The following is a 27,026-nucleotide window of genomic DNA, read 5'->3' on the forward strand; positions in this document are numbered from 1 at the left end:
TTTCTAAGTGGCTTTCAGCATTTATTGTGAATTTGATACCGTATGCACTGCCATAATGTTTGGTTCATGTACTCTCGGAAACCTCCGATCGGCTACATTTCCTGGCCATGCTGAAAAAGCATCGCGGGGCCCCTTTAATTTAGAAGTGTGGCAGCTTGGGCTAGTTGGTATGACGTGAAGATTGTTATAGCGCGAGAACAGAACGACGACACAGAGACAAGAAGGACACAAAGGACACGAGCGCTCATGTCCTTCGTGTCTTTCTGTCTCTGTGTCGTCGTTCTGTTCTCGCGCTATAACAATCGCCCCTTTATTGTTACGCCTCTCACTTCCCGTTCACCTGTGCGATGCGTGGTTTTTAATTTATTCTCAAGTTTTTTTCTTGTTCCTCAACTTTCTGTTTCATATGACAATACTCACAATGTGCAATCACACGTTCCTCTTTAGGGAAAGTGGAAGGCTGCACGTCCCGAGTTCGGAATGTCTACCGTGCGCGCACCGTTTCATTTTTATTCTTCAGTAAATTTTGGTTGTATGAGGAGCCTCCGTCGTTGCTGATTGCCCTAAATATGCATACCCTTGAGCGCCTTCGAAGGCATGGTTGCTAATCACGAACTCTCAATGTTTCCCCGGGCCTCCAAACATCATATTTGCCTTTTTATAAGTCATTTTTGATTCCGCGTCAGTTAGAACAATATAGGTAATAACGGAGCGATGGAAATGGAATAAAAGGGGCAATACTAGAGACAAGACACGAGATGAATAAGTGAAACTGGATATTACGGCGTTTCGTCTGAATAATATGCTCAACGTGCACAACACGAGTTCAATGAGGGGTTCAACACGGTGTTCAACTCTACGAGTTCAAGAGTGTTCATTGTTGGGCTGAACCGCGCGTGGCTATGGAAGAAAGGCGAACGCAATCACACAGTCTCATTTCTAACGATATTTGCCTTCTGTAAGATAAGCAGTCATTGCATACATGTGAACGGAGTCCACACAGTCTGAACCGAGGAGACCTTGGCTGCTCTCGACGCCGGTCTTGTCGCAAGGGTTCACATGCGTGACACGTCCTGTGCATATAGTTACGCAGGCAAATGACTCCGACGAAGGAGGGCGGATTCTGGGACCGCAAACGACCCACATTGTTGGGGGCTTGGTGGTGTAGTCGGGAGGGAGTGAAGGCTTCGATCGACCGTTAAACCGCGAGCACCACACGTACACAAGCACGTGAAGGGAAAGAAAGAAATGAACCTATCACAAAGACAAAACGCCACCCAGCAAACGTGACGAGGGTGGCGCACGTAGGTAAGAGAAAGGAGGTGTGCAGTAATGGGCTGTTGGTGCTAGGGTGAGAGAGCGAGAGAGAGAGCGGGTGACCAGTGAAGCATACGGCACGCCGGAGGGTGCACCGACTCCACAAAGATCGTCGCCCTCCGGTGGCAGACACATCGACGCAGACAGCTGGCTGGCCAGCGGTAGCAGCAGAAGCAGCATGGAACGACGGTGGCACAGTGGCTCCTGGATTGCGTGGTTCGCCCTGGCCACCACGGTTGGAGGCGCCGGCAGGGCGGACGGACTCGCGCGCTTTGCGCACAGGAGAAGCGACGCCATGGACATAGCGCTGAGGCAGATCAACCTCTCGCTCCTCTACACGCTAGCTTGCGGTAAGCCATTCTGTCGAATAGCCCCATCATTCCGTGGACTTAGAAGTACGTATGCACTCTATCACGCCCTTCAAAAGCGGTATCGAAATGGTTGAGCGTCTACTTCCAATGATGGAGGTAACGGTTTCAATGATAGCCAGTGCCAGTTGAAGAGACCCACCGCTCTTTCGTAATTGGTAAAGGAGTACACCAATCTGTGGTTACAAGTGCTGACTGCCTTCAGGTCTTGTAGGTACAACCTGGCTTTGTGGTGGTTCTAAATCTGTCGGTTAAGGAGGCATTACTCCTTGTAGAAAATTAGCGCCATTCAACCACAAGGCCCCATGGCTAACTGGAAATGGCCCAGCACTATAAGGTATCTATAGAACAACGCGCTTTTTTATCCAATAAACTCTAGTTAAGAGCTGCCGTTATACCGAGAAATGTCTTTCTTGGTACCATAACTCACGGCTGACAAGCAGCAGCTCTGGACTCCACAATATTTATGACCGCCTGGTCCTTTTCGATATACTGGAAGATGGGAGCACGCGAGTATCAAAGAGCGACTCCTGTGGCCGGCTATCGAACTTCGAACCGCGTGCTTAGCAACGGTAGGCCGCACAATCAGTGCAGATGATATTGGTCAGCAAGTAAATGCTCTTACACGTGAGAAACGTTGCCGCTAGGGCCCTCGGATGTTGCGTGGAGCTTTGTGAATACACGAGAAAGTGCCGGTCAAACCCACGTGGTTCCTCACGAGGCGTGCGTCATGTTATTTTTAGACTTAGTTTGCATAACTGCTAGCGAATGTTGTTAAAGAGCAATGGGGAGACATACTACGAGTTATCCCTTATCTTCAGCGATAGTTAGCATTAATAAAAAAAGTATATGTCGTCCCTACAAGGCTTTATTCAGCCTTGTGTAGCATAGGCTGCTAATATCAAACCGGAGCAGCATAATCGTCAAAGTGTCCTACTTACGCGCTGTGACATAATTGCTGCGCTGTCTGTATATGCACATAGGTAATCTCCAAGCCTCTAATGCGTCCGCTTCCGACTTGAACGGGCTCTGCATATACTATATGCAGGTAGTTATTGATTAATGTATCAGGGTAACCTGGTTATTGCAGGCGCTCAATAATGATAGTAGATGGTCTGTAGGCAATGCTTTGTAAACTCACACTCGTGTCTCAAGCCATGCTTCAGTATCGGGTAGGCAGGAAGCTGCAGCTAGACCAGGTCGCTTGCGAAATCACTGGTGGCTGTTTCGCGCGGAAGCTGCATAGCTAATGAGTGTCGACACGATCCTATCACACAATAGCGTGTGATTGGCGTCATTTTGCTTGGCTTAGAAAGAGCCGCGTATCCCCAGATTGTTCGCACGAGAATCCTTGCGCTAACTTGCACGAATGGCGTTTCAATCCTTAAGCAAATTTTTGCTTTTGGTTAGGGCCTGCCTAAAGTGCCGGATATAACCAGGACATGAGAAATCATGGCCTAGTTTTCTGGCTACAGCTAGCACTTTAAACAGGAACTGGTGAAAAGTGCACGCAGATCTTGGCGTCCTTGCACGTATCGCGGATGCTACGAAGAGAAAATAATACTGAAGTAGACGTGGAGGTTATTTTGTGCGAAATTTGGGATAATACGAGTACGCGTTTGCGAATTCCTCTCCGAGAAAGATGGTCGTAAACAAGAATTTGCGAAAACGGGGCGGCGGTGGTACGAAGGAGGCGTGGACGGAAATGATGACGACAGGCTCATTGAATACGCCACCCAGCGCCAACATACTTTGGGTTCTAGAAGATGCGTCTTCCCGCACGTATAGGTATAATGTCCATGGTGCAAGGAGCCATATCGGAATGTAGTAAATATAAGATAAGCGCAGATTGCACTATAGTCAAACAAGGCTATACCCCAGCAGAGCTGGGGGGCACCTAGCTGGTTCTAGCTTCGCTTTAGTCTTTTACCCTTTCGCACCTCTCTTTCCCGCCCCAAGCTATTGTACACTATACATGGCTATTAAGGGCCACCCGTGTCAACTGAAAATCTTTGTATCTACGACAAACGGCAAACCTCGAGCATAACAGCTATGCTGTAACTGTGCTGTAAAACTCTTATAGCGCATACGTGCCCCATAAACTGGGCAAATACCACTATGCACTGCATGAATAGTTCCGCTAAAAATTCACAAGAGAACGCACGAGCAGTGAACACAGATTGGGAGCCACACATTTCAGCATCTTTTGTTAACCATTTGCACGGTGACTAAACCTGTACATGGTTTATTATTATAATTCTCTATCGACGACACACAGCAAACATAGACTGTCTGCTCTTTAATATCGGGGGTACATGTCACGTGCCAAAGCCATGATAGGATTATGACGCACGCTGTAGTGGATGACTCCGGACATTTCGACTATCCGGTAACACTGGAATCACACAGTTCACTCGTTTCTAGCATGTTGCTTCCATTAGAATGCGATCGCCGCAACCATGATCGAATTCGAGTCAGTAGCCAAGCGCCACGACCACTGAACTACTGTGGCGGGCATCATGAAGATTGCGATGATAGATCGAGCACGGCGCATACCCATAACGGAGGATGCGCCGACATTCGCGTGGTTGAACGAAGACTACGTCCAGAACGTGCATGACATTTCTAGGGGTAACAAACATTGGTGTTAGAACGCAACACACTTACGTAGTCTGCGCAATTAGCACCGCACGATTCTTGAATTGCACATGATACCATACATATGCACTACGCACCTGTATGCACGAAGAAAGGTTATATATTTGCCCATTATCTAGCGTACGACACGGGTAATTCATTATTCACGTGCCAATGATGACAAATATGATGACCTTTAACAAATATAGGTCCACCAACCGAAACCTCGGTCCGCCTTTATGAGGCGCTTATTCTTTTTCGTACCATCTCTATACCACACCGCGTTAGAAAACACCATACCGTTTCCTATAGGTATAGATGGCTCCGAACACAAATTTACCAAACTAATGAAGAATATTTCAAGAGTCCTGCTTCTTCGGCCCGTTGGAATAGTATAATATTAGGGTGAATCAAACTAGCAGATAATGAATTCAGAAATGTATAGTGAACGTTAATTTTAACATTCTTAAGTGAATTTTAGTGATTGTGATAGACCAGTTACTAGAATGCACTTAAAAAGTACAATTAACACCCTCTGTACCTTCTCTCGGCTTCATTATCTATTGCTTCATTAGGGTAGAAATGAGCCCTTGAAATTGCCTCCTTATATAATTCAATAGGAGTATCACGCTTTCGAATGCCGTAGCAAAGTAAGACACACACAAAAAAACACTAAACATTGTTCGGTTATCCCACTATTTCCCTGTTTTCAAATGAGTAGCTCCAGCTATACGGTATTTTGGATGGGGTATAAAACAAGATGACTGTAAACTAACGTAGTGTTACTTTTGGTTCTACTACAGCAAAATGGTAAATAAAGTTAGTAAAGTTGTTGAGTGGCGAGCGCCAACTAACTGATATCTTTGACATCCATTCCATACGCGCATTGTCTTTCTTTTTTCACACTGAAAATAAACTTTTCTTGGAAAATATTTTTATTTAGTTGGTTTCTTACTGTTCTTGGATTCATTTTTGTGGACCCTTAATGGCACTGCCTTCATAATGTTACCTGTCAGAACTGATAATGACGGCCTTGCCATGACGTAATAGGAGATACTCCGAGCAACCATCGTGCAAATAACTTAAAACAACGCAAAAAAGAGGACGAAGAAGGAAGACTAACTACTGGACGAGCGCTGGAATGCTGACGGAAGTTTGATCGGAAAGTCACTGTACTTATACTTTCTTGGAAAGAAAAGACATTACCATCATTGACTTTATTGGCTAGATATGGACTGACGCGGCTAAACCAACAAGTTTTTCCGAACACCGAGCCCGAACTTTCTTTTTCACGGTTACCTTTTTCTTGGTTGCAGTGGCATTATGAAATCATCCCCGTACGCACAGCAAAACCTAGAAATGCGGAATACTGAAAGACGTTCTGAAATACTGAAATACTGAAAGGTGTTCATTATATACACGTGTTACTGGCTTATTACAACAACTGTTCAATATGTTGGTCACGTGGGCGTGCGCAGGTAGCGCTTTGAAAATCCAGGCGGCTGGCTCGGGACGCGGAAATATTTTGGTGTTCTCACGCTCTGTAATCCGCTGGCTACCTTATACTAACCTATAACAAATATACTCGTCAATGAGTGACCGCTAACCAATTCACATAGCTGGCAGCAGCAGCGTTTTCAATTCTTTCTTTTGCTCATTTTCTTTATGGTACAGATACAAGTGTGACCAGTGAAGTCCAAGTCAAGAGGTTTCAGTGCCTGCTGAACAACATCGTACGTATCCAACACAATATGTTTGTGTAAGCCTTTGCTCATTTATTTTTAGGGGCAAAGCTGCTTAGGGCCTAGCCTTGTCTTCCGTTGTGACCATGGTGTAGAACCATTGTTATAGTGAAACATATGGGGGACACGCATACAGGCGATAAAAGTGGGCTATAAAACACACAAACACACACACACACACACATACACACAAGCACACACACGCACACGCGCAGACACCCCCCCCCCCCTCACACACACACGCATGCGCACCCACTAAACCCAAATGCTGAGCGATTTGTTTACGTTTGAATGCTTTTGCTCTAAACAAACTTCTACTTGACCGCTGCACTGGTCTCACATTTTGAGGCAATAGCCGAAGCATTCGATACTACAGGGATGGTGTTTTCAATGTATGCAACTGAATAAATACAGTCGCACAGTTTTTGAAGCGCTCACCTTACTTGAAAGTACCGTTCCCAATGTGTTTTCTTTCTTTTTTTTCCTCAGTTAGAAAGGGCGTCAGCTTGACGGGTTATTGCCAGATGGCCACATCCCCGTTCAAATTAAGATTTCTCGCTGCCAAGCACCCCGTCTAATTTCACGAGCTCCGATCCAGTACACCGCGAAATGACCAAAGCAGGTTAGATATTTGTAACTGCTGCACTGAACAATAATATTTTTAATAAATAAAAAAACGATAACGTGCACATTGGAGGAAGCACACTATAGCCATCTTGAGGCCTAAAATGTATGCTTAGTTTTAGCCTGGAAATGCTAAGACATACCAACTAACTACCGGATATTATGTACTGTCGGCATCAAATGAAACGCGAGCAGCGGAGCGTGTGGCACAAGCCTTATCAATGGCATAGTGCTTGCCGTCCACCAGTCATTGATGCAGACAGGCCCGCACATCCGGTGTTGCAGCACTGCACGATCCCTCTATAGTGCAATATTTCTGCTTGTGTTCCAGATATGGTATTTGAAAGCAACAAAATTAAAAAAAATACAGAGGTTAAACTACTGCAGCCGAAGGCGAGTATTGTAGCATGCTTTGTCATCACGGAGTTCATAATTACGGAATGCCTAGCTGATTATATTTATAGTAGACAAAGGTCAGTTCATATTGCTTGCAATTTTGCGCTGTTTCACTTCGTGCCGGTAAAGCGAAACAATTAGCGTGCTCTCTTCCCAAGAAACACTCAGCATTTCCAGTTAAAATGAAGCCTTTTCGGGTCATTCTCTGAAAGAAGGTTGTAGGTGATCAAGCAGCGCTGGCGAACGAGATACGACAATCGTTTAAAAAATCAACTGCAAACCGATAATATTTCTCCTTTTGTTTATCGTGCCAAGACATCCATTGCACTGTGACGCTGAAGTAAAAGCAATGAATTGCGAGTGATGCGATCAAAAGCGCTCGGCACGCCCACGATTTCCACCATTGTCACCATACGAAAACTAGAGCAGAAACGGAGATAACGCACTCTAGGTGGATCGCGCAGTGCTGATAGCACGTATATAGCACGTATATAGCACGTAGATAGCACGCTGATAGCACGTATAAGTGATGCGAGTGACAGCTACAAAATGTTGGTGCAACATTAACACAATCAGCTGGACAAATCTAAAGCTGATGAGAATAATAACACACATCAATAATTCATATAATGAGATTGTATTTAGGGTAGGATTGTGCACAAGGGTACACTTTGGTTTTTTATTAAACGTGGTTTTGGTAACGTGACCCAAATCTCACACGTTAGAAGATAGGCTATATTGAGGCGGGATTTCGAAACACGTAGCTAAAACGTTTCGGTAGCCCAGTGCGCCATAAACACATACGCACTCTGTGCGAACGACCAATGCTCAAAGTGCGCACAAAGTGCGAACAAAAGACACAAACAAAACCAAACAAACCAAACTGGGGGAGCGGATGAATACGCGCACGCGGTAATGTTCGTGCAAAAGTTGAATAAAACACAAATATATGAGAAACACAAAAGTGTCTTTTTCCAGAATGTTTCTCGCTTTACTTTTTTTCTTCACACACACACAATACGCTTTCCCTTCGTCTTGCCTATATTTGGAGGGGGGGGGGGGGGTCACCCTGCAGGGTTCTTTGTTCTTTGCAAAAGGGAAGGGCTCTTCGAATTTCTCGGGCTCTCTTGACCCAGATTACTGTCACCGCCGTTGTCACCCAAACATAAATTACCATCTTGGAAAAGGTAGTGTACATAGTGTCTGTAACCCTGCAAAGCTCCACACGCATTTAGACCCTCGCTGCTCGTCCCCTCTTTCAAGAAAGACAGTGCCGCTACGCGTCGGACACCATTCTTGCCGGGTCGGCGCGCTGTGGGCCGCCACATCCATCTCTTTGAGAAGTGCGCGCGGTCTTCCGAGTTCTCGACAGATCGCCGAGGAGGAGTTTGTTTCTCGCGCCTCGCTTCTGTATTACTGATTGATCGCCATTTCAGTTTCGCAAAAACGAGGTGCTTTTCTAGTTCCCGGTCGTCATAACCACAAAATAAGGCTGTTTTTCGAAACAAAATTTGCCAGGGGGAAAAAAAAAGAAAAAAAAAATGGACGAAACAAGATGAACTCATCTCTGCTTATGCTTGTTGTAATGGAAGTGGGTCAACGGAAGAGCGAACAATATCTTTCGGTTCTCATCTTGGGATGCTTTTTTACAGTGCGGAAGACGTTGCACTGTTTTGCTGCGTGGGCACAAGTTCTATGCTATTTATTGTTTGAACGTACCATGCTATTATATAAGACCCTCGTCGTCTCCTAGTAGTATCTGTGTTTCATTGTGACAAACAAAAGAAAAGAAAAGCTTGGCAGAGGCGCACTCGTGCTTTTTATTCCTATTTATTAAAATTGTTAAACGGTTTAAGGATATGTAAATGTGATTTGCGAAATGAACGGGTAGGTTTTCGTTCTTATCGATACGCGAGTGAATAAAAGGCAGCAAAACAGTTAAATAACAGCGACTAAATAGGTATTTCTTTTGTATGCTGTGCTGAAACTGTAAACGGGTAAAAGACGAATGAATAGAATGGACTAAACACAAGCAAATGAATAGATAGATGATCCAATCGGTGAAAAATGTACGTGATTAGGCGAAACGCATCAAGTGGAACACAAATAAAAGATAGGAAGCTTGATAGGCTTTATATTCTGACCAACATATTTAACCAGTAAAAACACCAAACTTGCCAGTACGCGATCAAACATGACTGATTACATAAAGGACCATCGCATAAATCAGAAACACATAAGCGCATCGAGATGAAGCTCACCTATTCGCACTTATTCGAGTAGAGTAACGAGATTTGTCGTCGCCGAGCGTGAATGAAACGAACATACGCGCTCGCCTACTCCTCCGTATATCACGAGCTCGAATAACAGTGAGATATTGATGACATATCTAAGTAGGTAGGGTGACCTGACCGCGGAAGGCAACTGAATTTCTCAGTCTGGCACGTATGTAACGGCGGGGTTGAAAAGGGCCTTTGCCCATTGTGACTTGTATTGATGGGTCTTCCACGCCGCCTGCAGTTGCTTTGAGCCATCGGAAAGAGTGTTTCATTGCAACATGGTTGCAGTGGCAGTAGATGCGTAGTGTGATATCGAACGCCTACATACAAAGCTCTCGTGGGAACAACCAGAAGCCTATACCCTTCCATTCCTACTCCCAGCGGGTTCAGCCGAACAGCTCTGCACAAATGATTTTCGGCGATACTATATATATATATATATACTGCACACTTCACACTCCAACGCTGACAGTTTTCGGAAAAAGCGATAAATGTACACTATAGAGCTGAATGTTGGGCTAATTTGAGTTTGGACATTAATATGCTGTGTCCTTCCATTCCATTCTGGTGTCCTGTTTCGTTGCGTTACTTACGATCATGTCATTGCTTTGTGCAAACTTCCCACGACCACGTCAACAATTTCGGCTGCATACCTCCTCCCTCTCCTTTACACCCCATCCCCGCCTCCCCTCTGATGCCAGAATCCTGCAGGAGCACCCGTCAGTGACCAACTGTAGATTCAACTGAGCAGCTGGAGCAGAAATGGAACATAATAATCGAGAACTTATTTTCGCATCATTGCTTATAAAAAAAAAAAGAAAGTTTTACAGCAAAAGAACGCTTTTAGTGAATTATACGGTTCGTGACAACGCTGCAAGACGGAGCCATCATGACCAATGCATCCGCGTACGCGATCTAGTATTGCGGCGCAAGTCATCTCTGTATTTTATCAAGACTGCGTAATTGTTGGTTGATGGGACCAAAGTTCTCCAGCAGTGCTGTAAGCGAACGTCACATGTGCGACCTTGTTTCCCTCTGTAGGATCCGGCCGACAAAATGGTGGTGCTCGGTTGCCAGTACAACGTGGGTGGCACCATGGACGCTGCCACGTTTCTCACCGCATTGTGCGAGAACAAGCTGCCGTGCACAAAGGTGAGCTGATGTCATTCTGCAGAGAGAGGGAAAGAGATAAATAGATAGATAGATAGATAGATAGATAGATTGAGAGAGAGTGATAGAGAGAGAGAGACGTGAAGCTGGTACTATGTGGTTCTTTTGAAAGGATATGAAACAATTTGAAAAAGAAAAAAAAAAGATTTGAAATGGCAAAGCTGGACAATTCTGAAGTCTAATATGGTTTGTTCTAGGTTGTCTGCTAGGCTTTAGCTAGGGGATGCTAGGTTCTTCCTTCTACATAAGTTCTAAACACAGAGAGGTTTGAGTGAAATTACCGACAGTCACAGGCACCACATGGATGTTGAAACTCCATGGACAGCGACTCGCGCCGAAAGCAAGCGTTCGCAACTTCCATATTTCTACGGGCACTGCGTCGTTCTCGTATAGGACTTCCAACGCTTGGAGGTCTACTGATTGATTGATTCGTGGGGTATAACGTCCCCAAACCACCATATGATTATGAGAGACGCCATAGTGGAGGACTACGGAAATTTCGACCACCGGGGGTTCTTTAACGTGCACCCAAATCTGAACACACGGGCCTACAACATTTCCGCCTCCATCGGAAATGCAGCCGCCGCAGTCGGGATTCGATCCCGCGACCTGCGGGCCAGCAGCCGAGTACCTTAGCCACTACTCGTAGACGCAACTGCCCCAGTGTTCTCTCGTTTTACGTACCGCTGAAGCACTCCGCGCGGATACTGAAACATGACGCCACGGCGTTTGTCATTGGCTTGATCTCGACGTTTTAGCAAAGCTTTTTTTTTCAATTACTGGTTACGTGTGTCTAGAGCTGTCAATTGGTGCTCTCCGCCCGTATGTTTGCGTCTGCATTTTTAGTGGACCAGTCGTTGATAGCGGGCTCCGCCGGATTTCTGTGCGTGATGACGACAGCTTTTGTACGCACCGCTAACGCCAAAGGTTTTACGACTGACTTTAGCAGTCTCGCTGTTAAAAAAAACAAGCAAAACAAGAAAGAGCGGAGAATACACCAGAGTAAGTTACCTCGATGCGGAGAGCTTCAGTGATTGGCCGAGCGACTCTGTTCATAAAAGCTGACGTTAAGTATAGATGTAATTTCAAGCAATGTCTGTTTATCTTCTTATATATTTTTTAGCCCTGTTCACTTTCACGCATTTGTATTAGCATTGAAAATTTCATTACATTTATCCTGATGCAATTACTTACGCAATCTTCTAAAATATATCCCGACTGTGGCGGCTGCATTTCCGATGGAGGCGGAAATGTTGTAGGCCCGTGTGCTCAGATTTGGGTGCACGTTAAAGAACCCCAGGTGGTCAAAATTTCCGGAGCCCTCCACTACGGCGTCTCTCATAATCATATGGTGGTTTTGGGACGTTAAACCCTACAAATCAATCAATCTTCTAAAATATATTACTGACTGTTTTTGTTAAGATTATATTAAGACCTTGGTCGGGTGTTCTTAGACAACACTCGCTTGAGTAATTCGGGTTTATGATGCAATGTGAGGGAAAAGTCAGTAAGATATGAGAGAAAAAAAGAAGAAACAAATAACGAAAAGTATTTGTCGTGACGTAAGTTCCCGCAAACTGCTAATGACGGTTGCGCTTGCAGCAGTTATGAACGATTGGCGCCTATTTAGGACAGGCAGTGACACCGGCCTTTGTAAAATCTTTACCTGTTTCCTAGAGTGTCACGCGGTGAAAATATACAGAGAATGTTAAATAGGGTGATAAAAAGTGCAAATTTGTCTGAAAAGTATTAAGCGTCCCCCATAAAAGCCGACACTAATGTTTAAATGTAACTAAAAAAGAAACAGTAAAGTTCTAATGCTGTAGGTTCTTCGAAAATTTCCAATAAAGGTACACATGGGAGCTTACGAGAAGATTGTTTTTGCGAACAGTCAGTCGTGACCGTCTGCGCTGATGTTTGCATTCCGAACCACGTTCGCGTGGCTATGCTATCGACCGACAACGGAAATAGACGCTGTGTACGTGTTAGCGTGCTGAGCTTCTATAAACTGGGTTGTGGAAGATGGGAGAAGGGGGGAGGGGGAGTACTTCCGGAAATGCGATCTTTGCAGCAAAAAAAAAAAAATTCAGAGTAAACGACGGAACCAACAGTACAAGAAAATAAAATGAAAAGACAGGTCAGGGCCCAACACGAGCATTAACGTTTCGAAATGGGCAATTGCGTTTCCGATTCTACTCGACGAATGGACGGAATAGTTGGGGGGCACGGAAATCGTCTCCCCCTCTTAACAAAGTGGCGGGAAAATTAAATTTTTGTCTTTGTACACGCAGGATTCGCGAGCGAGAACATATGCAATGAACAATACGTGGCCGTCATGATAAGGTGAAGCTCGTTTTTATCTGTACGCACGTTCGTTTTTATCGATGAATTCGCTTCTTTTGTTTCAGCTGAGAGCCTGCATGGCTTCAGAAAGGGTGAGTGCATTTCGTACACTTTTTCACGTTCATGTTTAGCGCATATTTACTGGTATAAACAAAGTATGTATTGCGTAGAAATAAAAGAAGGAGAAGCGTTCTGTGGTTTACATGAAAGGAAACTACAATAAAATTGAATCTTGCGCATACTTGAGACTCATTAATATGACATGTTCGCGTTTCGTATGCAACTCAACGTGGTAAAGCAGAATAGAGAGATATAAACACGAGAAAAAGAGAATAAAAATAAATTGCCTTCTAATTACCTTCCCAAGAGCTATCAATGGATGGAATTTGTTGAGCGATGAAGCCGTTTCAAGCTCATCCATATATATGTTTTTAAAACACCTAGCATATATTCTAGTTTGTTATTAATAATGCTTTATTTGCCTCTGCATACTCTAGTGCATTCATTGATGAAGTTCTTGGTTGTGTTTTTGGTTGCGTTTTTTTTTGATGGCTTCATTCTTGTCGTCTAATTTATTACTTCTGATTATATTTGTTGTGTTCTTAGAAGGATCGCTATGTTTTTTTGTACTTCTTTTTCCATTCCTGTATAGCGCTATGTAAGGGCTGACAGTACCGGCAAATAAATAAATAAATAAATAAATAAATAAATAAATAAATAAATAAATAAATAAATAAATAAATAAATAAATAAATAAATAAAAATAAATACCAATTAAATAATGAAATAAATAAATAAATAAATCTATGGAAATCGATATTATACCACGCTGACTATTCCCTAGCGTAAAACTGTTCTATTTCATTTATTCTCTTTCACTGTGTCGACATTGAGTAAGTACTTTAATAATTTATTTTTAAAATTATGGAGTTTTCTGTTTGAAGTTTTATTGCCGCATTCATTCAAGCTTTGCCACACTGTGCGTTATTCGTCACAATGTATGAGCAAAGAAGTCCACGCTCGAGGTAGGGGAAGTTTGCACTTGCCGGAATGAAAATTACAATGTTGGCGTGTTAGTTTAGGGTTTTTGTTACTGTGTCGTCACTTTAAATGTTGCCCATTTTTGTCGTTTGCTTGAAGGGCTGAAAAACGAACCAGGCTCACTCTTTCCTGCCTTGGGCGCAATGAGGAATCATGTGGTTGTTTTAAGGCAGGCTTTATAGTGAGCAACTGTGCACAAGGTAAAACAACCTTTACAGGCGTTGCAACAAAGGCTTGTCGATTGGCAGTCTGCCGCGGACATACAGACGAAAATTAAATGATTGGCTATTAGCTACAATATAACTTTGAATGGTAGTGCTAGAGTCATAACAAAATTGGTTTGAGCTTAAGATTTGACGTACGGGGACTGCCACAACTCCAAGCATTCCTACAGGACTACCTGCCTGAGTAGTGATGTGCAAATGAAGTCGTTCTTTCGCGTCCAAATGGCTGGCAACCCTTTCTGAGACAACCGTGAGGAGACATTGCAGCACATTTTCAGCGATTATACTCGATACCTCGTGCACAGACGATCACTGGCGGCTGTTTTAGCTCGCATAGACGACATGCCGATGACGGTAGAAACGACTTTGAAATGTCGTCCTGAGAGGTCATCGCACATGAAGGAGTGCTCAAATTAAAGACACCAGACTTGCACAAGTGGTTATAGCCGAATGACAATATCATGACTGCAACGCGTGTGACTTCCACCTCTCTTTCCCTCCAACTCTATCTTTAGAGCATTCCCATCCCTTCCTCCAGTGTAGGGTAGCATACCAAGTAGCACACGCATAGGGGCTAGCTAGCGCATTCATTCAGAAAACAAGGATTGCGCAAAAAAACAAAAAAACGCAGCACGCAGCATACAATCGTTGTCTCTGCCTATTATGTGCGGTGTGTTTTTTTTTTTTTTGCACAATCCTTGCTTTATTATAGGCAGCATACCAGTTTCCATAAACAGACTAAGTTCCTGCCTTTCCTTTATATTCCTTTCGTTGCTTCCTGATATGTAGAACACAACACACAGTCGGAGAAAAAAAGATGAAAAAAAAGAGAACACGGGATGCAATATTTGATTTATGAGGCACGTCTTTAAAAACCACTAAATTTGAAATTTAGAGTGAACAAACATGCCATGTCATGCTGTGTTAGATGAGTGTTTACATGATTACTCAAGGCGAAATAATAATAATAATAATAATAATAATAATAATAATAATAATAATAATAATAATAATAATAATAATAATAATAATAATAATAATAATAATAATAGTTTCCTTATAAAAGGATAACTAAGGTACGATGTAAACTGAGCTTCAGAAGCATGTGAATCTGCTCAGACCTGCACAGGTTCTACATTTAGAAGTTCTTTATTTAGCCCCAAAACAGCGTACGCATTGTGCCCATTCTCTACAACTCCTCCCCCTCCACCCCTTCGCACTTCCATATGCACATACACAAAATATTAATAAAAATACATAACACATACGTGAACAGTGAAAGCTTCAAATGTTGTATCAAGCCAGTAATTGTGAAGGGAGAACGCTACAGACTATTTAAAAAAAATGATAAACACTTGTGAAGAGCAAAATCTTGTCACATAATAACACAACTTTCGGCAAAAGACATCTCTAACAATGGCAAGTTCATATCAAATGAAAAAAAAACACTTTTAGGGTAAACCGATAGAAAGACAATCTATTACATTCGTACCTATAGTGATGGCTTTAGTTGACAGGTGTTACGACTTCCGCGGAATGATCCTTTCTGCCGCAGCTCGCACGTACAGCAGCAAAACTCAATTCGAATGATTTCGATATTCACTGAGATGACTTAAGGTTGGATAAGCGCAATGTAAAACAAGATAAATGATAATGACCTTTTAATGCTCTTGGTGGACACGTCCAGTTGAAGAACATGCGGCCGCAGAAGCCTCCGTCCCTTCCGGAGGCCGAGAACCCCATCCAGGCCGGTGTGTCTGGTCCCGAACAGGGTGGCGTGGTTGTGCCCGAGGGCACAACGAGCACGGCCGCACCGTCGACGAGTGGTTCCACGGCGGCACCTCCGGAGGAGGTCTCGACCGTTTCGGTCGTCGCGGTGGCTCCTTCAACGCCGCCGGCACCACCGTCAGAAGGTACGTACCAGGACCGGGGATCGATTCATTGCCGATCGGGGGCTTAAAAGCTATGACACAGTAAGAGAAAAAACTCACGAGACCTCTTATGCATTCCTCTAAGACGACTCGAATGCGAAATTCACCCTCGTTTTCTTTTCACTCGATGTATTGATCATCCCCCACCACCCTCCGAAAGCTATCCGCGCTTAAAGTGGTTTTACATTACCTCCGGGATAAGAGACACTGCAAGCATTTCGCACCGCACCTGGTTTTGCCTTGCCTCCGTGATCGCGCAACCTTTTATCAAGCGAGGATGTAATATGGCTACGTCATTGCATGACGTCACGCTACGTGAAATCATCGCGTGATGATTTTTTGTGTCACTCGTGCTGAGTTTTGCGCGGTTGATGTGGCACCTAGGTCTTTCGCCTCAGTAACGTTAACATCACTACGCTAACTAAAGCGATAGCTTTTCTCAATGTTGCATAGAGCGGCTCGTTCGTCAAACGTGCGAATTCACTCCCGGCATCAATAAGAATGATGTCAAAAGTGATGATAATGCCAGGACGTCATAGGTTGCCAAAATATGTGACGTCACAGTTACGATTGTTATAGCCCTAGCCGAGAACGACCACAAAGAAAGAACAACACGAGCGCTTTGTCGCCGTTCTCAGCTTACGCTAGAACAATCGTCATGACCTACGAACTAACCCAAACCACCACGCTTCTAAGTCATCATTACGTTAAAATGGCGTCACATAACGTGACTTCACATGATGCCGTTGTCTTATGAGATCATAGTTTGGGCGAAGTAGTGCTGATACCGGAGGCACTGCAAAACCGCACGAGGTGCAAAAAACCTTTGCTGCCTCTGATCTTGAAGGCAACGCAAATCACGCTGCGTGCAAACATTTCGAGATAAGGAAAGATGAGAAAACATTAAGATTGCTTTTGTTTTCAAGTCGTCTCAGGCAAATGTATAAAAGAATGCGTAAGCTCCTAATATATATTTAAATATGTTCAACCTCATAGAGTTTCCTAAAATTAATTTGCAGGGACTCGGGTGCTGCGATCGTTCAGCGACCATGGGAATGATGGGTAGTACATGGATGTGCCTAGTCTTCATAGCTGTGGGCGGCGAATAGAACGTGTGGCTTCGTTTTTTGCTGTGTTTCGGATTCGTTTAAAAGAACAAAACTCTCTGAACTTTGTGAGTTGATTTGAAATGGCAAGCGTAAAAAGATTAATGCAGTGAAGTGCAACCGCTGAACATTTGCTGATTTTTGTTTGATGCCAAAGCAGCTCCAAGTCACGCGAACACTAACGAAGCCAGAAGTATGAAAATTAGACAAATCCGGCTACTACCCATCATTTCGATGCTCGCTGAAGCGCTGTGCGGTACAGCTCCCATATACACTAACGCCAGGGTTCCCTCTTGTGTACTTCTAGAAAACTCTATGGCCATCCTCACATGGCACCGGCTATGTCTTTTGAAAAAAGCTTTACAATAGAGGATGACACAGATGTGGAACAAAATTTCCCCTGTAATCAATGGCGCACTTAAACTTTCCGTGGAGCCGTAAGTCAGAAGAAATTAACACGTGGGTAAGCGTTCATTTCCTCCACATTCACTGACGCAAAACAGAGAGGGTGAGGGAGAGGAAGGAATAGATAAATAAATAAATAAATAATTTAAGAGAGAGTGAAAGAAGTTTAAAGGATTGAGTCGATCTCCATATTCTTTTTTCTACCATGTGGTGATGGAGATCAGAAGATTTTGTAAATAATAAGCGGAAAATAGGAAGGAGTGCGTAATAATTAGAGAGGCCAAAACAAAAGCGCAAAATTAGATATACGTTGAAGTGCAAAGTCGTTCACTCGAGCAGTTTCAAGGTTACACACCTTTACAACTGCTGAGTTAAATTTTAAATTTACCGAGAATTAAATGACGACAGCTTGTGTAGCATTTCTCTACTCGGTAGAGGCCAGCACTGCGCTATGTGTGTCAAGTATAGCAACACTTGTACTCATGTTAAACTTGCTCAATAAAGACTCAAGTTTATGTAAACGCCCTAATCATGAATGATTAGTTCACGTGTGCTCCGTCTTGTCGTATTTTAACAATAACTACGAGGATATGTCGGATACGAGAAGTAAGATCTGCAACAAAACGATAGCGTGCAGACAGCGCTAACATTTTCTGGTGATTCGTCAACGTCGCAAGATTAGAACAATGAATTTTGATGAAGGCTGAACTAAGTCTCTTTCAGCTAGTTTTCGTACTTCGCTGCTGTGGAGAGAGAGAGAAAGATAAAAAGATGAAGCTTCAGAGAGGCCTATATATGCCAGCGTGTCATTAAGCTCGGTCTTAGCACTGGGACTTCGCAACCAGCCGTAGCGAATCTTCAAATCAAAGCTGGCCGAGCCTTTCGCAAAGATCACTGTTGTGGCAATGGTTGCGAGGGTTTCGTAGAGACTGTCTGCGGCAACCAACTATACACGTCAATGGTTCTCGGCAGAAGTGACATTGAGGGCAGAAGTATGTAGCGAGCTGTTAGGTGATTTGTCGGATGGTGTAGGTGGACGTGTTTATATGAAGAACGTGTAGCAGTCTTTCTCCTGCCATGGCGGTCATATTTTGATGGGGGCGAAATACGAGAGGCACTGCAGGGAGCGATGACCGAGGACGTTAATGAGCAACAGATAGTCCAGATTTCTAGAACGCTCCACTATACTGCTAGCTCGGTAATCATACTGCGGTTATAGTTCCGAAGGACGCACAAATGATCACTATTGGGGAGCAGAATATTCTGTTCTCAGAATACTTGGAGTCGCCACCTCACGGCGCTCATGTCGTGTGAAGGTCGAGGACGGCTCACACAATGAGTCGTCTGTTCAACGAAAGACCATCCGTGTCTTTCAGCCGCGGATCCACCTGCCGTTAAGCCTGGCGACGACGAAGGCAGCCGCGAGGACGAGCCGTCTATTCCCGTAGTCACCACAGCCGAGTCGAAGGCACCGCCGGAGCCGACGCCGGCGCCCGTCGAAGTTCAGCCTCCGCCGGACGACCCGCTGCCAGCGCCACCCGAGGAAGTGGCTGGTGGAGACGAGATGAGCTTCTATCCGTGCCTGTGCGCACGCAAGGCCAAGTACCGGGGCCTGCTCTGGAAGCCACGCATGAACAGCCGCCGCACGAGGGCCGTCACGTGGAAGGACTACAACTTCATCTTCCCACTCAGCGTCGTCAGGGTGCGTATGCGTGAAGTAGGCTGACGGGTTGGTCAGCTTGAGCTGCCTTCATAGTGTGAGCAGCTGGCGAAAGCAAGTCGTGGGCGATGTTGTTTCAGGTGGGGCGTGTTTATCGCTCACGAATCGAGAGAGAGAGAGAGAAAAAGAGAGAAATGTATCTTATATACACGGTAACTCGTTTTAGGCTAATTTGCAAACGAAGAAAAATTACATGATAAAAGTAAAGGGAAACAAAAGCCCTTGGTGTTCAGTCCCTGCCACTTCTTGGTAGAAGACAATACGCTAGATTACTAGGTTTCACCACCAGCCTTTTCTGTACACAGAACATAACCTGCCCAAGATTCGCGGTAGCCAGACGCTGGTTATCACTCGAGGGTATTCAGTCCATGGCCACATTTGATAATCGAAGGCACACAGCGAGCGCCCTCTGTGATTTTTTTACTGGACACAAATTTAATAATCTGTCTTTAGTTCATATTATAGTTTTCCACTATTTGTATGGACTTTAGCCGCAATGTGATCCGAATAGATGAACTGTACTTTGCCCATATATGCTCATTCATGCGTTATAAGCCCTACAGTGTATATATGTATTAGTGCTTCTGTACGTTTTTCTTCTTTTACTCTTAATTTTTTCGTACTTTGGTGTTAATCTTGTACATTACTGTCATAATGTTGGGATAGCTGGCTCTAACATAGCCTACCTTCCCATATTTGGCCAAATATATATAAAAAAGGATCTGCAGCAATAAGTGATCAATTGAACATACGTTGCTGGTGATTTTCAGTTTTCGGTTACATGGCGAGTATTATTGGGTTGTTCATTGCGAAATATTCAGCGTCTAGGGATGGAGTTTAAATAGGTAAAAAGACAGGTGATAGCTAACCATTTGTGCACTTATGCAACGAAGTGTATCATGGATGACTACACTAATTTATCTATCAAGCACCGATAACCACCACTCTTACGTAGCCAGGGCATGCCTCAACAACGTGAGACAGATATCAACTATTTCTGAACTGTGGAGGAAACGTTGCCTTGCAAATATTATTGTTCTTAAGTCAGATGCAAGACTAACTAACTAACTAACTAACTAACTAACTAACTAACTAACTAACTAACTAACTAACTAACTAACTAACTAACTAACTAACTAACTAACTAACTTCTCAGTACAGTGTGCTCGCAAAAGAGGGCTTTTCTGCAATAGTTATGTTATTAAGGTGCAGCACACTTGCAGTTATCAGTATTGTGGGACAGCTACTGTGTCGAAGTTTTTGGTTGTTAGGTTTGTGCATCAATCAATCAATCAATCAATCAATCAATCAATCAATGAAATTTTATTTTTATTGTCATAGAAAGCTTGTCTGTGGAAGTTATCATAATCAAGTGGAGTGCACTTGCAAGAACAGTCACCATGCGTAGTGGACGGGGTGGGGAGAATGCTAGTGTCAGCAGTTCTTTCTTTGATAGCTCAATCACCATTCAGTCAGGCTTTCAAGATTCTCCTTGATATTCTTTCTAGAACATAATGCTTGCCGAACTCAACGATTTTGCCTGAGACAGTTGTTATTGCTGTAGAAAAGACTTAAAACAATTTTTTTGTTTATAATAAATGAAATACTTCCCCCTTTGATAGCGACAGAAATTTTCTGTAAGGATATTGTAAAAGCGCTTCTCTTTACGCCTGAAGCACGCCTAAAAATAGGTTTATCAGCACCAGAATGGAAGCTATGTCGGATTACCTTGCGCGCTTACTCCACTTCCCGTTCTTATTGGTTTCGATATAACACATAACTTTGAAAAATATGCTGAGGTGAGCTGAAGAACCTTTTAGCTTGATATCACTTATCACACTTTATCGCTTTTTTAACGTTTTATCGTCTAAATGGCTTCGAGATGCAAAGTCTCGCTTAGCATCGCGAAGCCATGTTCACAGCGGGACTGCTAAGTCTAGGGTGCATTTTCTAGATTTTCTGTGTTGAGCGTACCGTCGTGTGGCGTATGATTAATTTAGTTTTCATTTACGTGGTATTTTATCATAATTAGTAATAACAAAACACATATTATTAGCTACGGCATCAGGAAAAAAAGCCAATGACTACTTAGATACAACAAAAGCTGTTACACGTTCGGGGCATTTTATTTTTTGTCTCCCGCTTAACCCACGTTCCAAAGGACCAAATAAAGTTAATCCAATCATCCATCCATCCATCCATCCATCCCGCTTAACCAAACTTTTTAACTAGTAAGCTACAAATTCACCTAAGGGATGGGACATGACAAATTTGGTGATGTAATAACGCTTCCTCTGGATGTAATTGCATTAAATTGGTCAGTTTTTTTCATGTTTATGTCACATTACCTCCAAACATTGGCGGGCAAGTGCGAACGCAAGAATGGTTAACTTCATTTGAATAAAAGAAAAATTGAATACTAAGCCGTTTAAAAATATCAATAAGTGCTCGGCTGTAACTTCGCAAACGCGGAAACTCTATGCGTGGGTACGCGCATCAAACGCATGTCATTAGGCTTCGAGCAGTTATACTACTGTTAATACTGCGCCCTAGTTCCAGCGTGCCAGTAGGTCTACTAAATCCCAGAGCGTCCAACACCACATCGACGAGCTCCCGCATGTCAGGCAGTCCTATAAACTTGATAAACCCATACAATCACTCAATGATTGATGCGGGTAATTAGTACTTTAGTTAAAGTGCAGTGGTTTTATCAATCGCGCTTAACTTGTTTTGAAGCACGCAGCTTATGAAGCAATGTTCTTTGCTTGTCACGAGTCCACTGGGGTATGTGTGCATGCAGTTAAATGCTCCTTTAGTGAGGTCACATGGGGCCATGAATGTAAACAAACGCAGTTTGTCGTTGATGTACATTTTGCGCAGTGTAGGCGTAGTCGTTGACTGAGCTTGAAACTACATGTGTACCATGTTTTATTTGTAGTTGTTACTGATGACCTCCGAATAGATGTGTACTCTAGGCAGCTTTCCGGACTGATCTTGGTGGTGTGTTTTTTGTGATGGGGATATCAATGGAGCTTCTCATTGACCTACTTGGCACAAATTTGAATGAGTCCAAGGATGCGTTTAAATAAAAAAGAAAGATATAGGACACAAGTGGCAGTGATGCGAATAACTTCTTTTGTGTGTGTTATCGTCCTTTTGCTTTCTAAAGTGGTATTAGGAAAGATAAATTTTAATGAATATAGTAGGGCAAGCAAAATAACGTCTTTTCCTTACTTTTTTGATGAGAAGCGTGATTTTGTATTGTATCATTCAGGCAAGCGTGACAGCACTTGGGGCAAAGGTTGCTGAATTTGTCTTCGTGTACAGTATTTATTTACATGCTGCCAGCTCTGATCAGCCATGACAAATGTGGATAACTTGTACGTATTGTCGGTTGGCTAGTCGTGACTTGTCTAGTCGAAACGTGGCTAAAAGATTACGAGTTTTGGCTGAACAACAGTAATGGTTGTCCCCCCACTGTTATAAAACAGATTCCTTCATTGAGTTTACATACAGTGATGACTTCTAATACATGATGCAAAAACAAACTGATAATTTGTCTAGCCCGAAATTTTTCCTCACTTTGACATTTCCCTATGCTCACATGTTACACTCCATTTCATAGATCAGGTTAGACGCTGCGGAAACTATGCAAGAAGTTTAGTCAGCGAAACATGCAAGTCCGCGCGTATAGCGCGTGGCCTCCGGGATCTGCTCAAGCTGCGCGTTGCAAGAGCAAATCGTTAAGGTCATGACACGAAAACAAAGAGGCGCTTAGTTATCCAGAACAACTTAATAACAACAACATAAGTAACGAAATTTCTTCATTTCTAAGCCACAAATCATGTTTGTTATTCAGTCTAGGAGCGAAAATTTAGCCCAGTTTGCGCTAACTCACGGGAGGATAAGTCCAAGCAGAGCTGGTGGGCACCTAGCTTGTCTTGGCTTGGCTTCTACTTTTTATCTTTCTCATTCTTTCTTTACTATATTATACTATGCGGTACATGACTGTGCTAACTCTTAAAAAGACCTTTTTTCCCTAAGAGTTTCTTTCTTTCCATACTTTTATTTCTATATCTTTCTATTCCTCCTTCTCTCGGTACTTGTTCTCTCACGGGCCATCAGAGTTATTGAATCCCACGCCGGAGAAATGGGCGCTCGTGTATTGGGAGTAATGCAGAAGACGACCATTAGGAAAAGTGCGCGTGCTGGTTCATGGTGAAAGTTTTCTCTCTCAACTACACACGGCCAAACTAGAGCACAACGGCTCTGATGTGAAAAATTCACTCTACGTTGGTAAATCTGTTGAAATATTTCTTTATTTGGAGCGCATCTACGCTAATAGGCCTCGATAACCTTCCTAGTATTGCAGCTTATGCATCAAACGGTGTATATAGAATGAATACTGTATACCACGACAAATCCAGTCACCTTTACCCCAAGTGCTGTCACGCTCCCTTTAGTGGTAGCGTTGAGTGACGTCGTTTTGGGGAATTTCCCTTGCTCGCTGAAGGGGGGGGGGCGAGGGGTTGGAAGGTGGGCGACCTGAAGGCAGGTCATCGACACCCCAGCGTCGTCCAGCGCCACCGGCAAGGCCACCGAAGCGCGCCTGGGAGACGAGCGGCTGTGTTCGCTGGTCACGTTGGCAGTCCGTGGCGAGCCTAGCCAAGCACGCAGTAGCAGCGAGCGACGATCGATTTTCGAGACACCGCAACACACTTTCGCTTCCCGTTGAATTTATGAAACAGCCGCAGATCTGGGGCGCGCGCGGCTTTTCGAGACGGAGCCTTCCGGTTTCGTCTTTTAGGGCAGCTCTCCTTTGTTATTCCCGTGACCCGCTTAGATCCCCTTTTTATTCCCCTTATTTAAAGTTTTCTACGCGAAACGATTGAAAACTCATCGCGTAGTTTTGGGATGACAGCTTTCTTCTCTGTCAGCACTGAATTGCCGCATGTGAGGAGGGGAAGCCGGGGAGGTGCTGGTGATAGCTACTTTAGAAGTAAAGAACTTTAAATATGGGCAATTTGTGAAAGCGTTGTAGAAAATTTGAACGCGAAACACTCGCAGTGGTTCTGGAAAAAGAATGTAAGCTTTATTGTCGTCGCGGTTAATGAAATTTGATCTGCACGCCTTGTCGAGGAGTGGAGGAGGAAGAGGAAGAGCATGAGATAAAAGCGGGGAGGTGAATATGACGCGCGTTTGTTATCCTACATTGAGGGGGGTGGGGGATAAAGGAATGGAAAGAAATTAACGAACGTATGGCTTGAGGGAACATTTTGTTGGTCGAGTTGGTCCCCGTTCATTATTGATTTGAAGGCGCGAAAAAACAAAATCCGTGTCCCGTGTCCTCGCTTGTGATTGCGTTTTACATGCCTTAAAATCAATTACAAAAGTCTTAACGAACGTTGGCGCTTATTGGGTGGTGTCGGAGTATATAGGCGTGATCAGTAAAACAATCAATGAGTAAAAAAAAGTTAATCAAAATAATCAACCCATAAAACAAAAGTGTTGCGGCTCCTCAAAAGGCTTCACTGTATAATTTTGTAAAATTGTGTGCAGCTAACCTGCTCAAGCAGTTATGAGGATGTTTGTGTGGGGGAGATAAGTCACACCTGTGAGCTCTCTCTCTCTCTCTCTCTCTCTCTCTCTCTCTCTCTCTCTCTCTCTCTCTCTCTCTCTCTCTCTCTCTCTCTCTCTCTCTCTAACTATCTAACCATCTCTCTCTCTCTCTCTCTCTTTCTCTCTCTATTTCTCTCTCTCTTTTTCTCTCTCGTTCTCCCTTAATCAATCAATCAATCATTGAATCAATCAATTGATTGGTCGATCAATCAATAAATCAACCAACGAACCGATCAATCAATCAATCAAGTACAATTGTTAGGTGACTTCGCTGCAGGATATGTGATTATTGCGGGCACAATTGCAGGGATAGTCAAAGTGTTCTTTGGGGGGACGCAGAAATCTTTCATTCAAGAGACAACTTATAAATCAGTGACAATGAACAAACAAACAAACAAACAAACAAACAAACAAACAAATAAATGAATAAATTATTTGGACGAATGTGTGTTTGAAAGGAGGCTTTTCTGCAATAAGAGATGTTTTGCGGTACAGTTATCTTATTGCGTGAATTCCTTTTCGTTGTTGTTGTTGAGGTTGAGCCAAGGTGCACTTCGTGCGCATCTGACGAAGAGCACAAATTTGTTTCCGTGCGTTTAATTTAAATTGTAACCCCTTCCAAAACTAATGAAGCACCTTTCGCTATCTTCTATCAGAAAAGACAAACGTGATGACGGCCGCATGTAGATATAGCCTTGAAAAATATGCAGGCAAACATCCCGCCCGCAGTTTCCACCTTTCAGCAAACTTGAGGAAAGTTTTCTTCACCTTCACTGTTACACATGCGAACTCGATCTATTTCCTGTAGATATAATCTTATTCACGACAAATGCATGAATAGCGCAAAAAGAAAAAAAAACAAGAGAGTAATGAATTGCAAAATATCGCAATCTTGAAATGAAGCGAATTAGACGGGTGCGTGCACGCAAGGCAGATCTGTGTTTTCTGCACCTGTAAGCAGCAGCACAATAGGTACGTACAATAGGTACTCCTGCATCGCAGTAGGTAAACAAGTAGAGTAGGTGCGTATTTCCTGAAACGACATGAGTGACACAGTGCACGTGACAAGTTTGTCGCAACAGCAGTGAATGTTTTATCTGCGGCAGGCATCCACAACATTCATTTCTTGTTTTTTTTCTTTTGCAGGAATGCCTGGTTGCAAGCTACTAGAGACCAAGGTTACCAAGGTCCAGCGCAATTTCTACTGACGCGGAATCGAACTGCTTACAAACAAGCTGCAGGAAAAATAACCACTGCCAACGAAGGCCATTCGTTCGAATCCTTCGCTTGTGCATACGACACAAAAAAACAAGGGCTAACATTTCAAAAAATATTTTGTTACTGACGTGATGGTACTAACAGCGTGAAGTAGCCTTTCGTTCTGTTTTTGTTTATTTGTGCTTTTGTGCTAAAGAAGCTGCGGCTTCCGTTCCGGTTAATATTACGCCAAGATGACATGATGCCACAATTCCGAGACGGCCGTGCCGGCAACTTCCACACTTATGCTATCAAGGAGAGGTGGCGTCCTTTTTTGTTAACATTTCAATATAGTTGAACAGTGCCAGTGTATTAAACGTAGACAGTGCCAGTGTAATAAACGATGATTCTGAGTAATAAATTTTGTGTTCTTCACGTAAGAAATATTTGGAGGCATTTGGATATATAAGTACACTGCACCGACTTCCCATCGGGGTGATTTGGGGGGGTGGAACTTTGGTGGTGCATATATCTTAGCTTGCGGGTTCGACATCCAGTGACACACAAATCGGATGAAATGCAAAAGCCGCTTACATAGGAAGCGTAGGAGTCAGTCAGAAGACTAGACTGTGTCCTTTCGGGATGCCATATGTAAGAATTTAGAATCGATATTAACGCGATAGCATTAAAGCGCGGCGTTTCGCCGAAATTCCGGGGTCGGTGCCGTTGGCATACATAGCGAGCGAAAAATCAACATTTTGTCCGTGATGGAAAAATGGAGAAGATGCAAAGATAAAATGAATATAAAAAGCTTTTAATCATGTGAAAATCTAACACAGGCCCCTTGCGTGGCAAGCTGATGCTCTTACAACACAGACCCGCTATTGCTTAATACTATTTCGAAATA

At 43.5% G+C, this 27,026-nt stretch overlaps 1 protein-coding gene across 1 annotated transcript; it reads left to right on the forward strand.

Moving 5' to 3' along the window:
* Window positions 1-1,398: 1,398 nt before the first annotated feature.
* On the forward strand, window positions 1,399-26,226 carry LOC142817260 (uncharacterized). The gene is made up of 7 exons (XM_075894323.1): window positions 1,399-1,667; window positions 5,997-6,055; window positions 10,405-10,515; window positions 12,942-12,968; window positions 15,829-16,054; window positions 18,960-19,285; window positions 26,069-26,226. The coding sequence occupies exons 1-7, from the start codon at window positions 1,496-1,498 to the stop codon at window positions 26,090-26,092; spliced, it is 945 nt and encodes a 314-aa protein (XP_075750438.1). The 5' UTR covers window positions 1,399-1,495; the 3' UTR covers window positions 26,093-26,226.
* Window positions 26,227-27,026: the final 800 nt, after the last annotated feature.

The sequence above is a fragment of the Rhipicephalus microplus genome, chromosome 5 (genome assembly GCF_043290135.1).
Source record: "Rhipicephalus microplus isolate Deutch F79 chromosome 5, USDA_Rmic, whole genome shotgun sequence".
Lineage (NCBI taxonomy): Eukaryota > Metazoa > Arthropoda > Arachnida > Ixodida > Ixodidae > Rhipicephalus > Rhipicephalus microplus.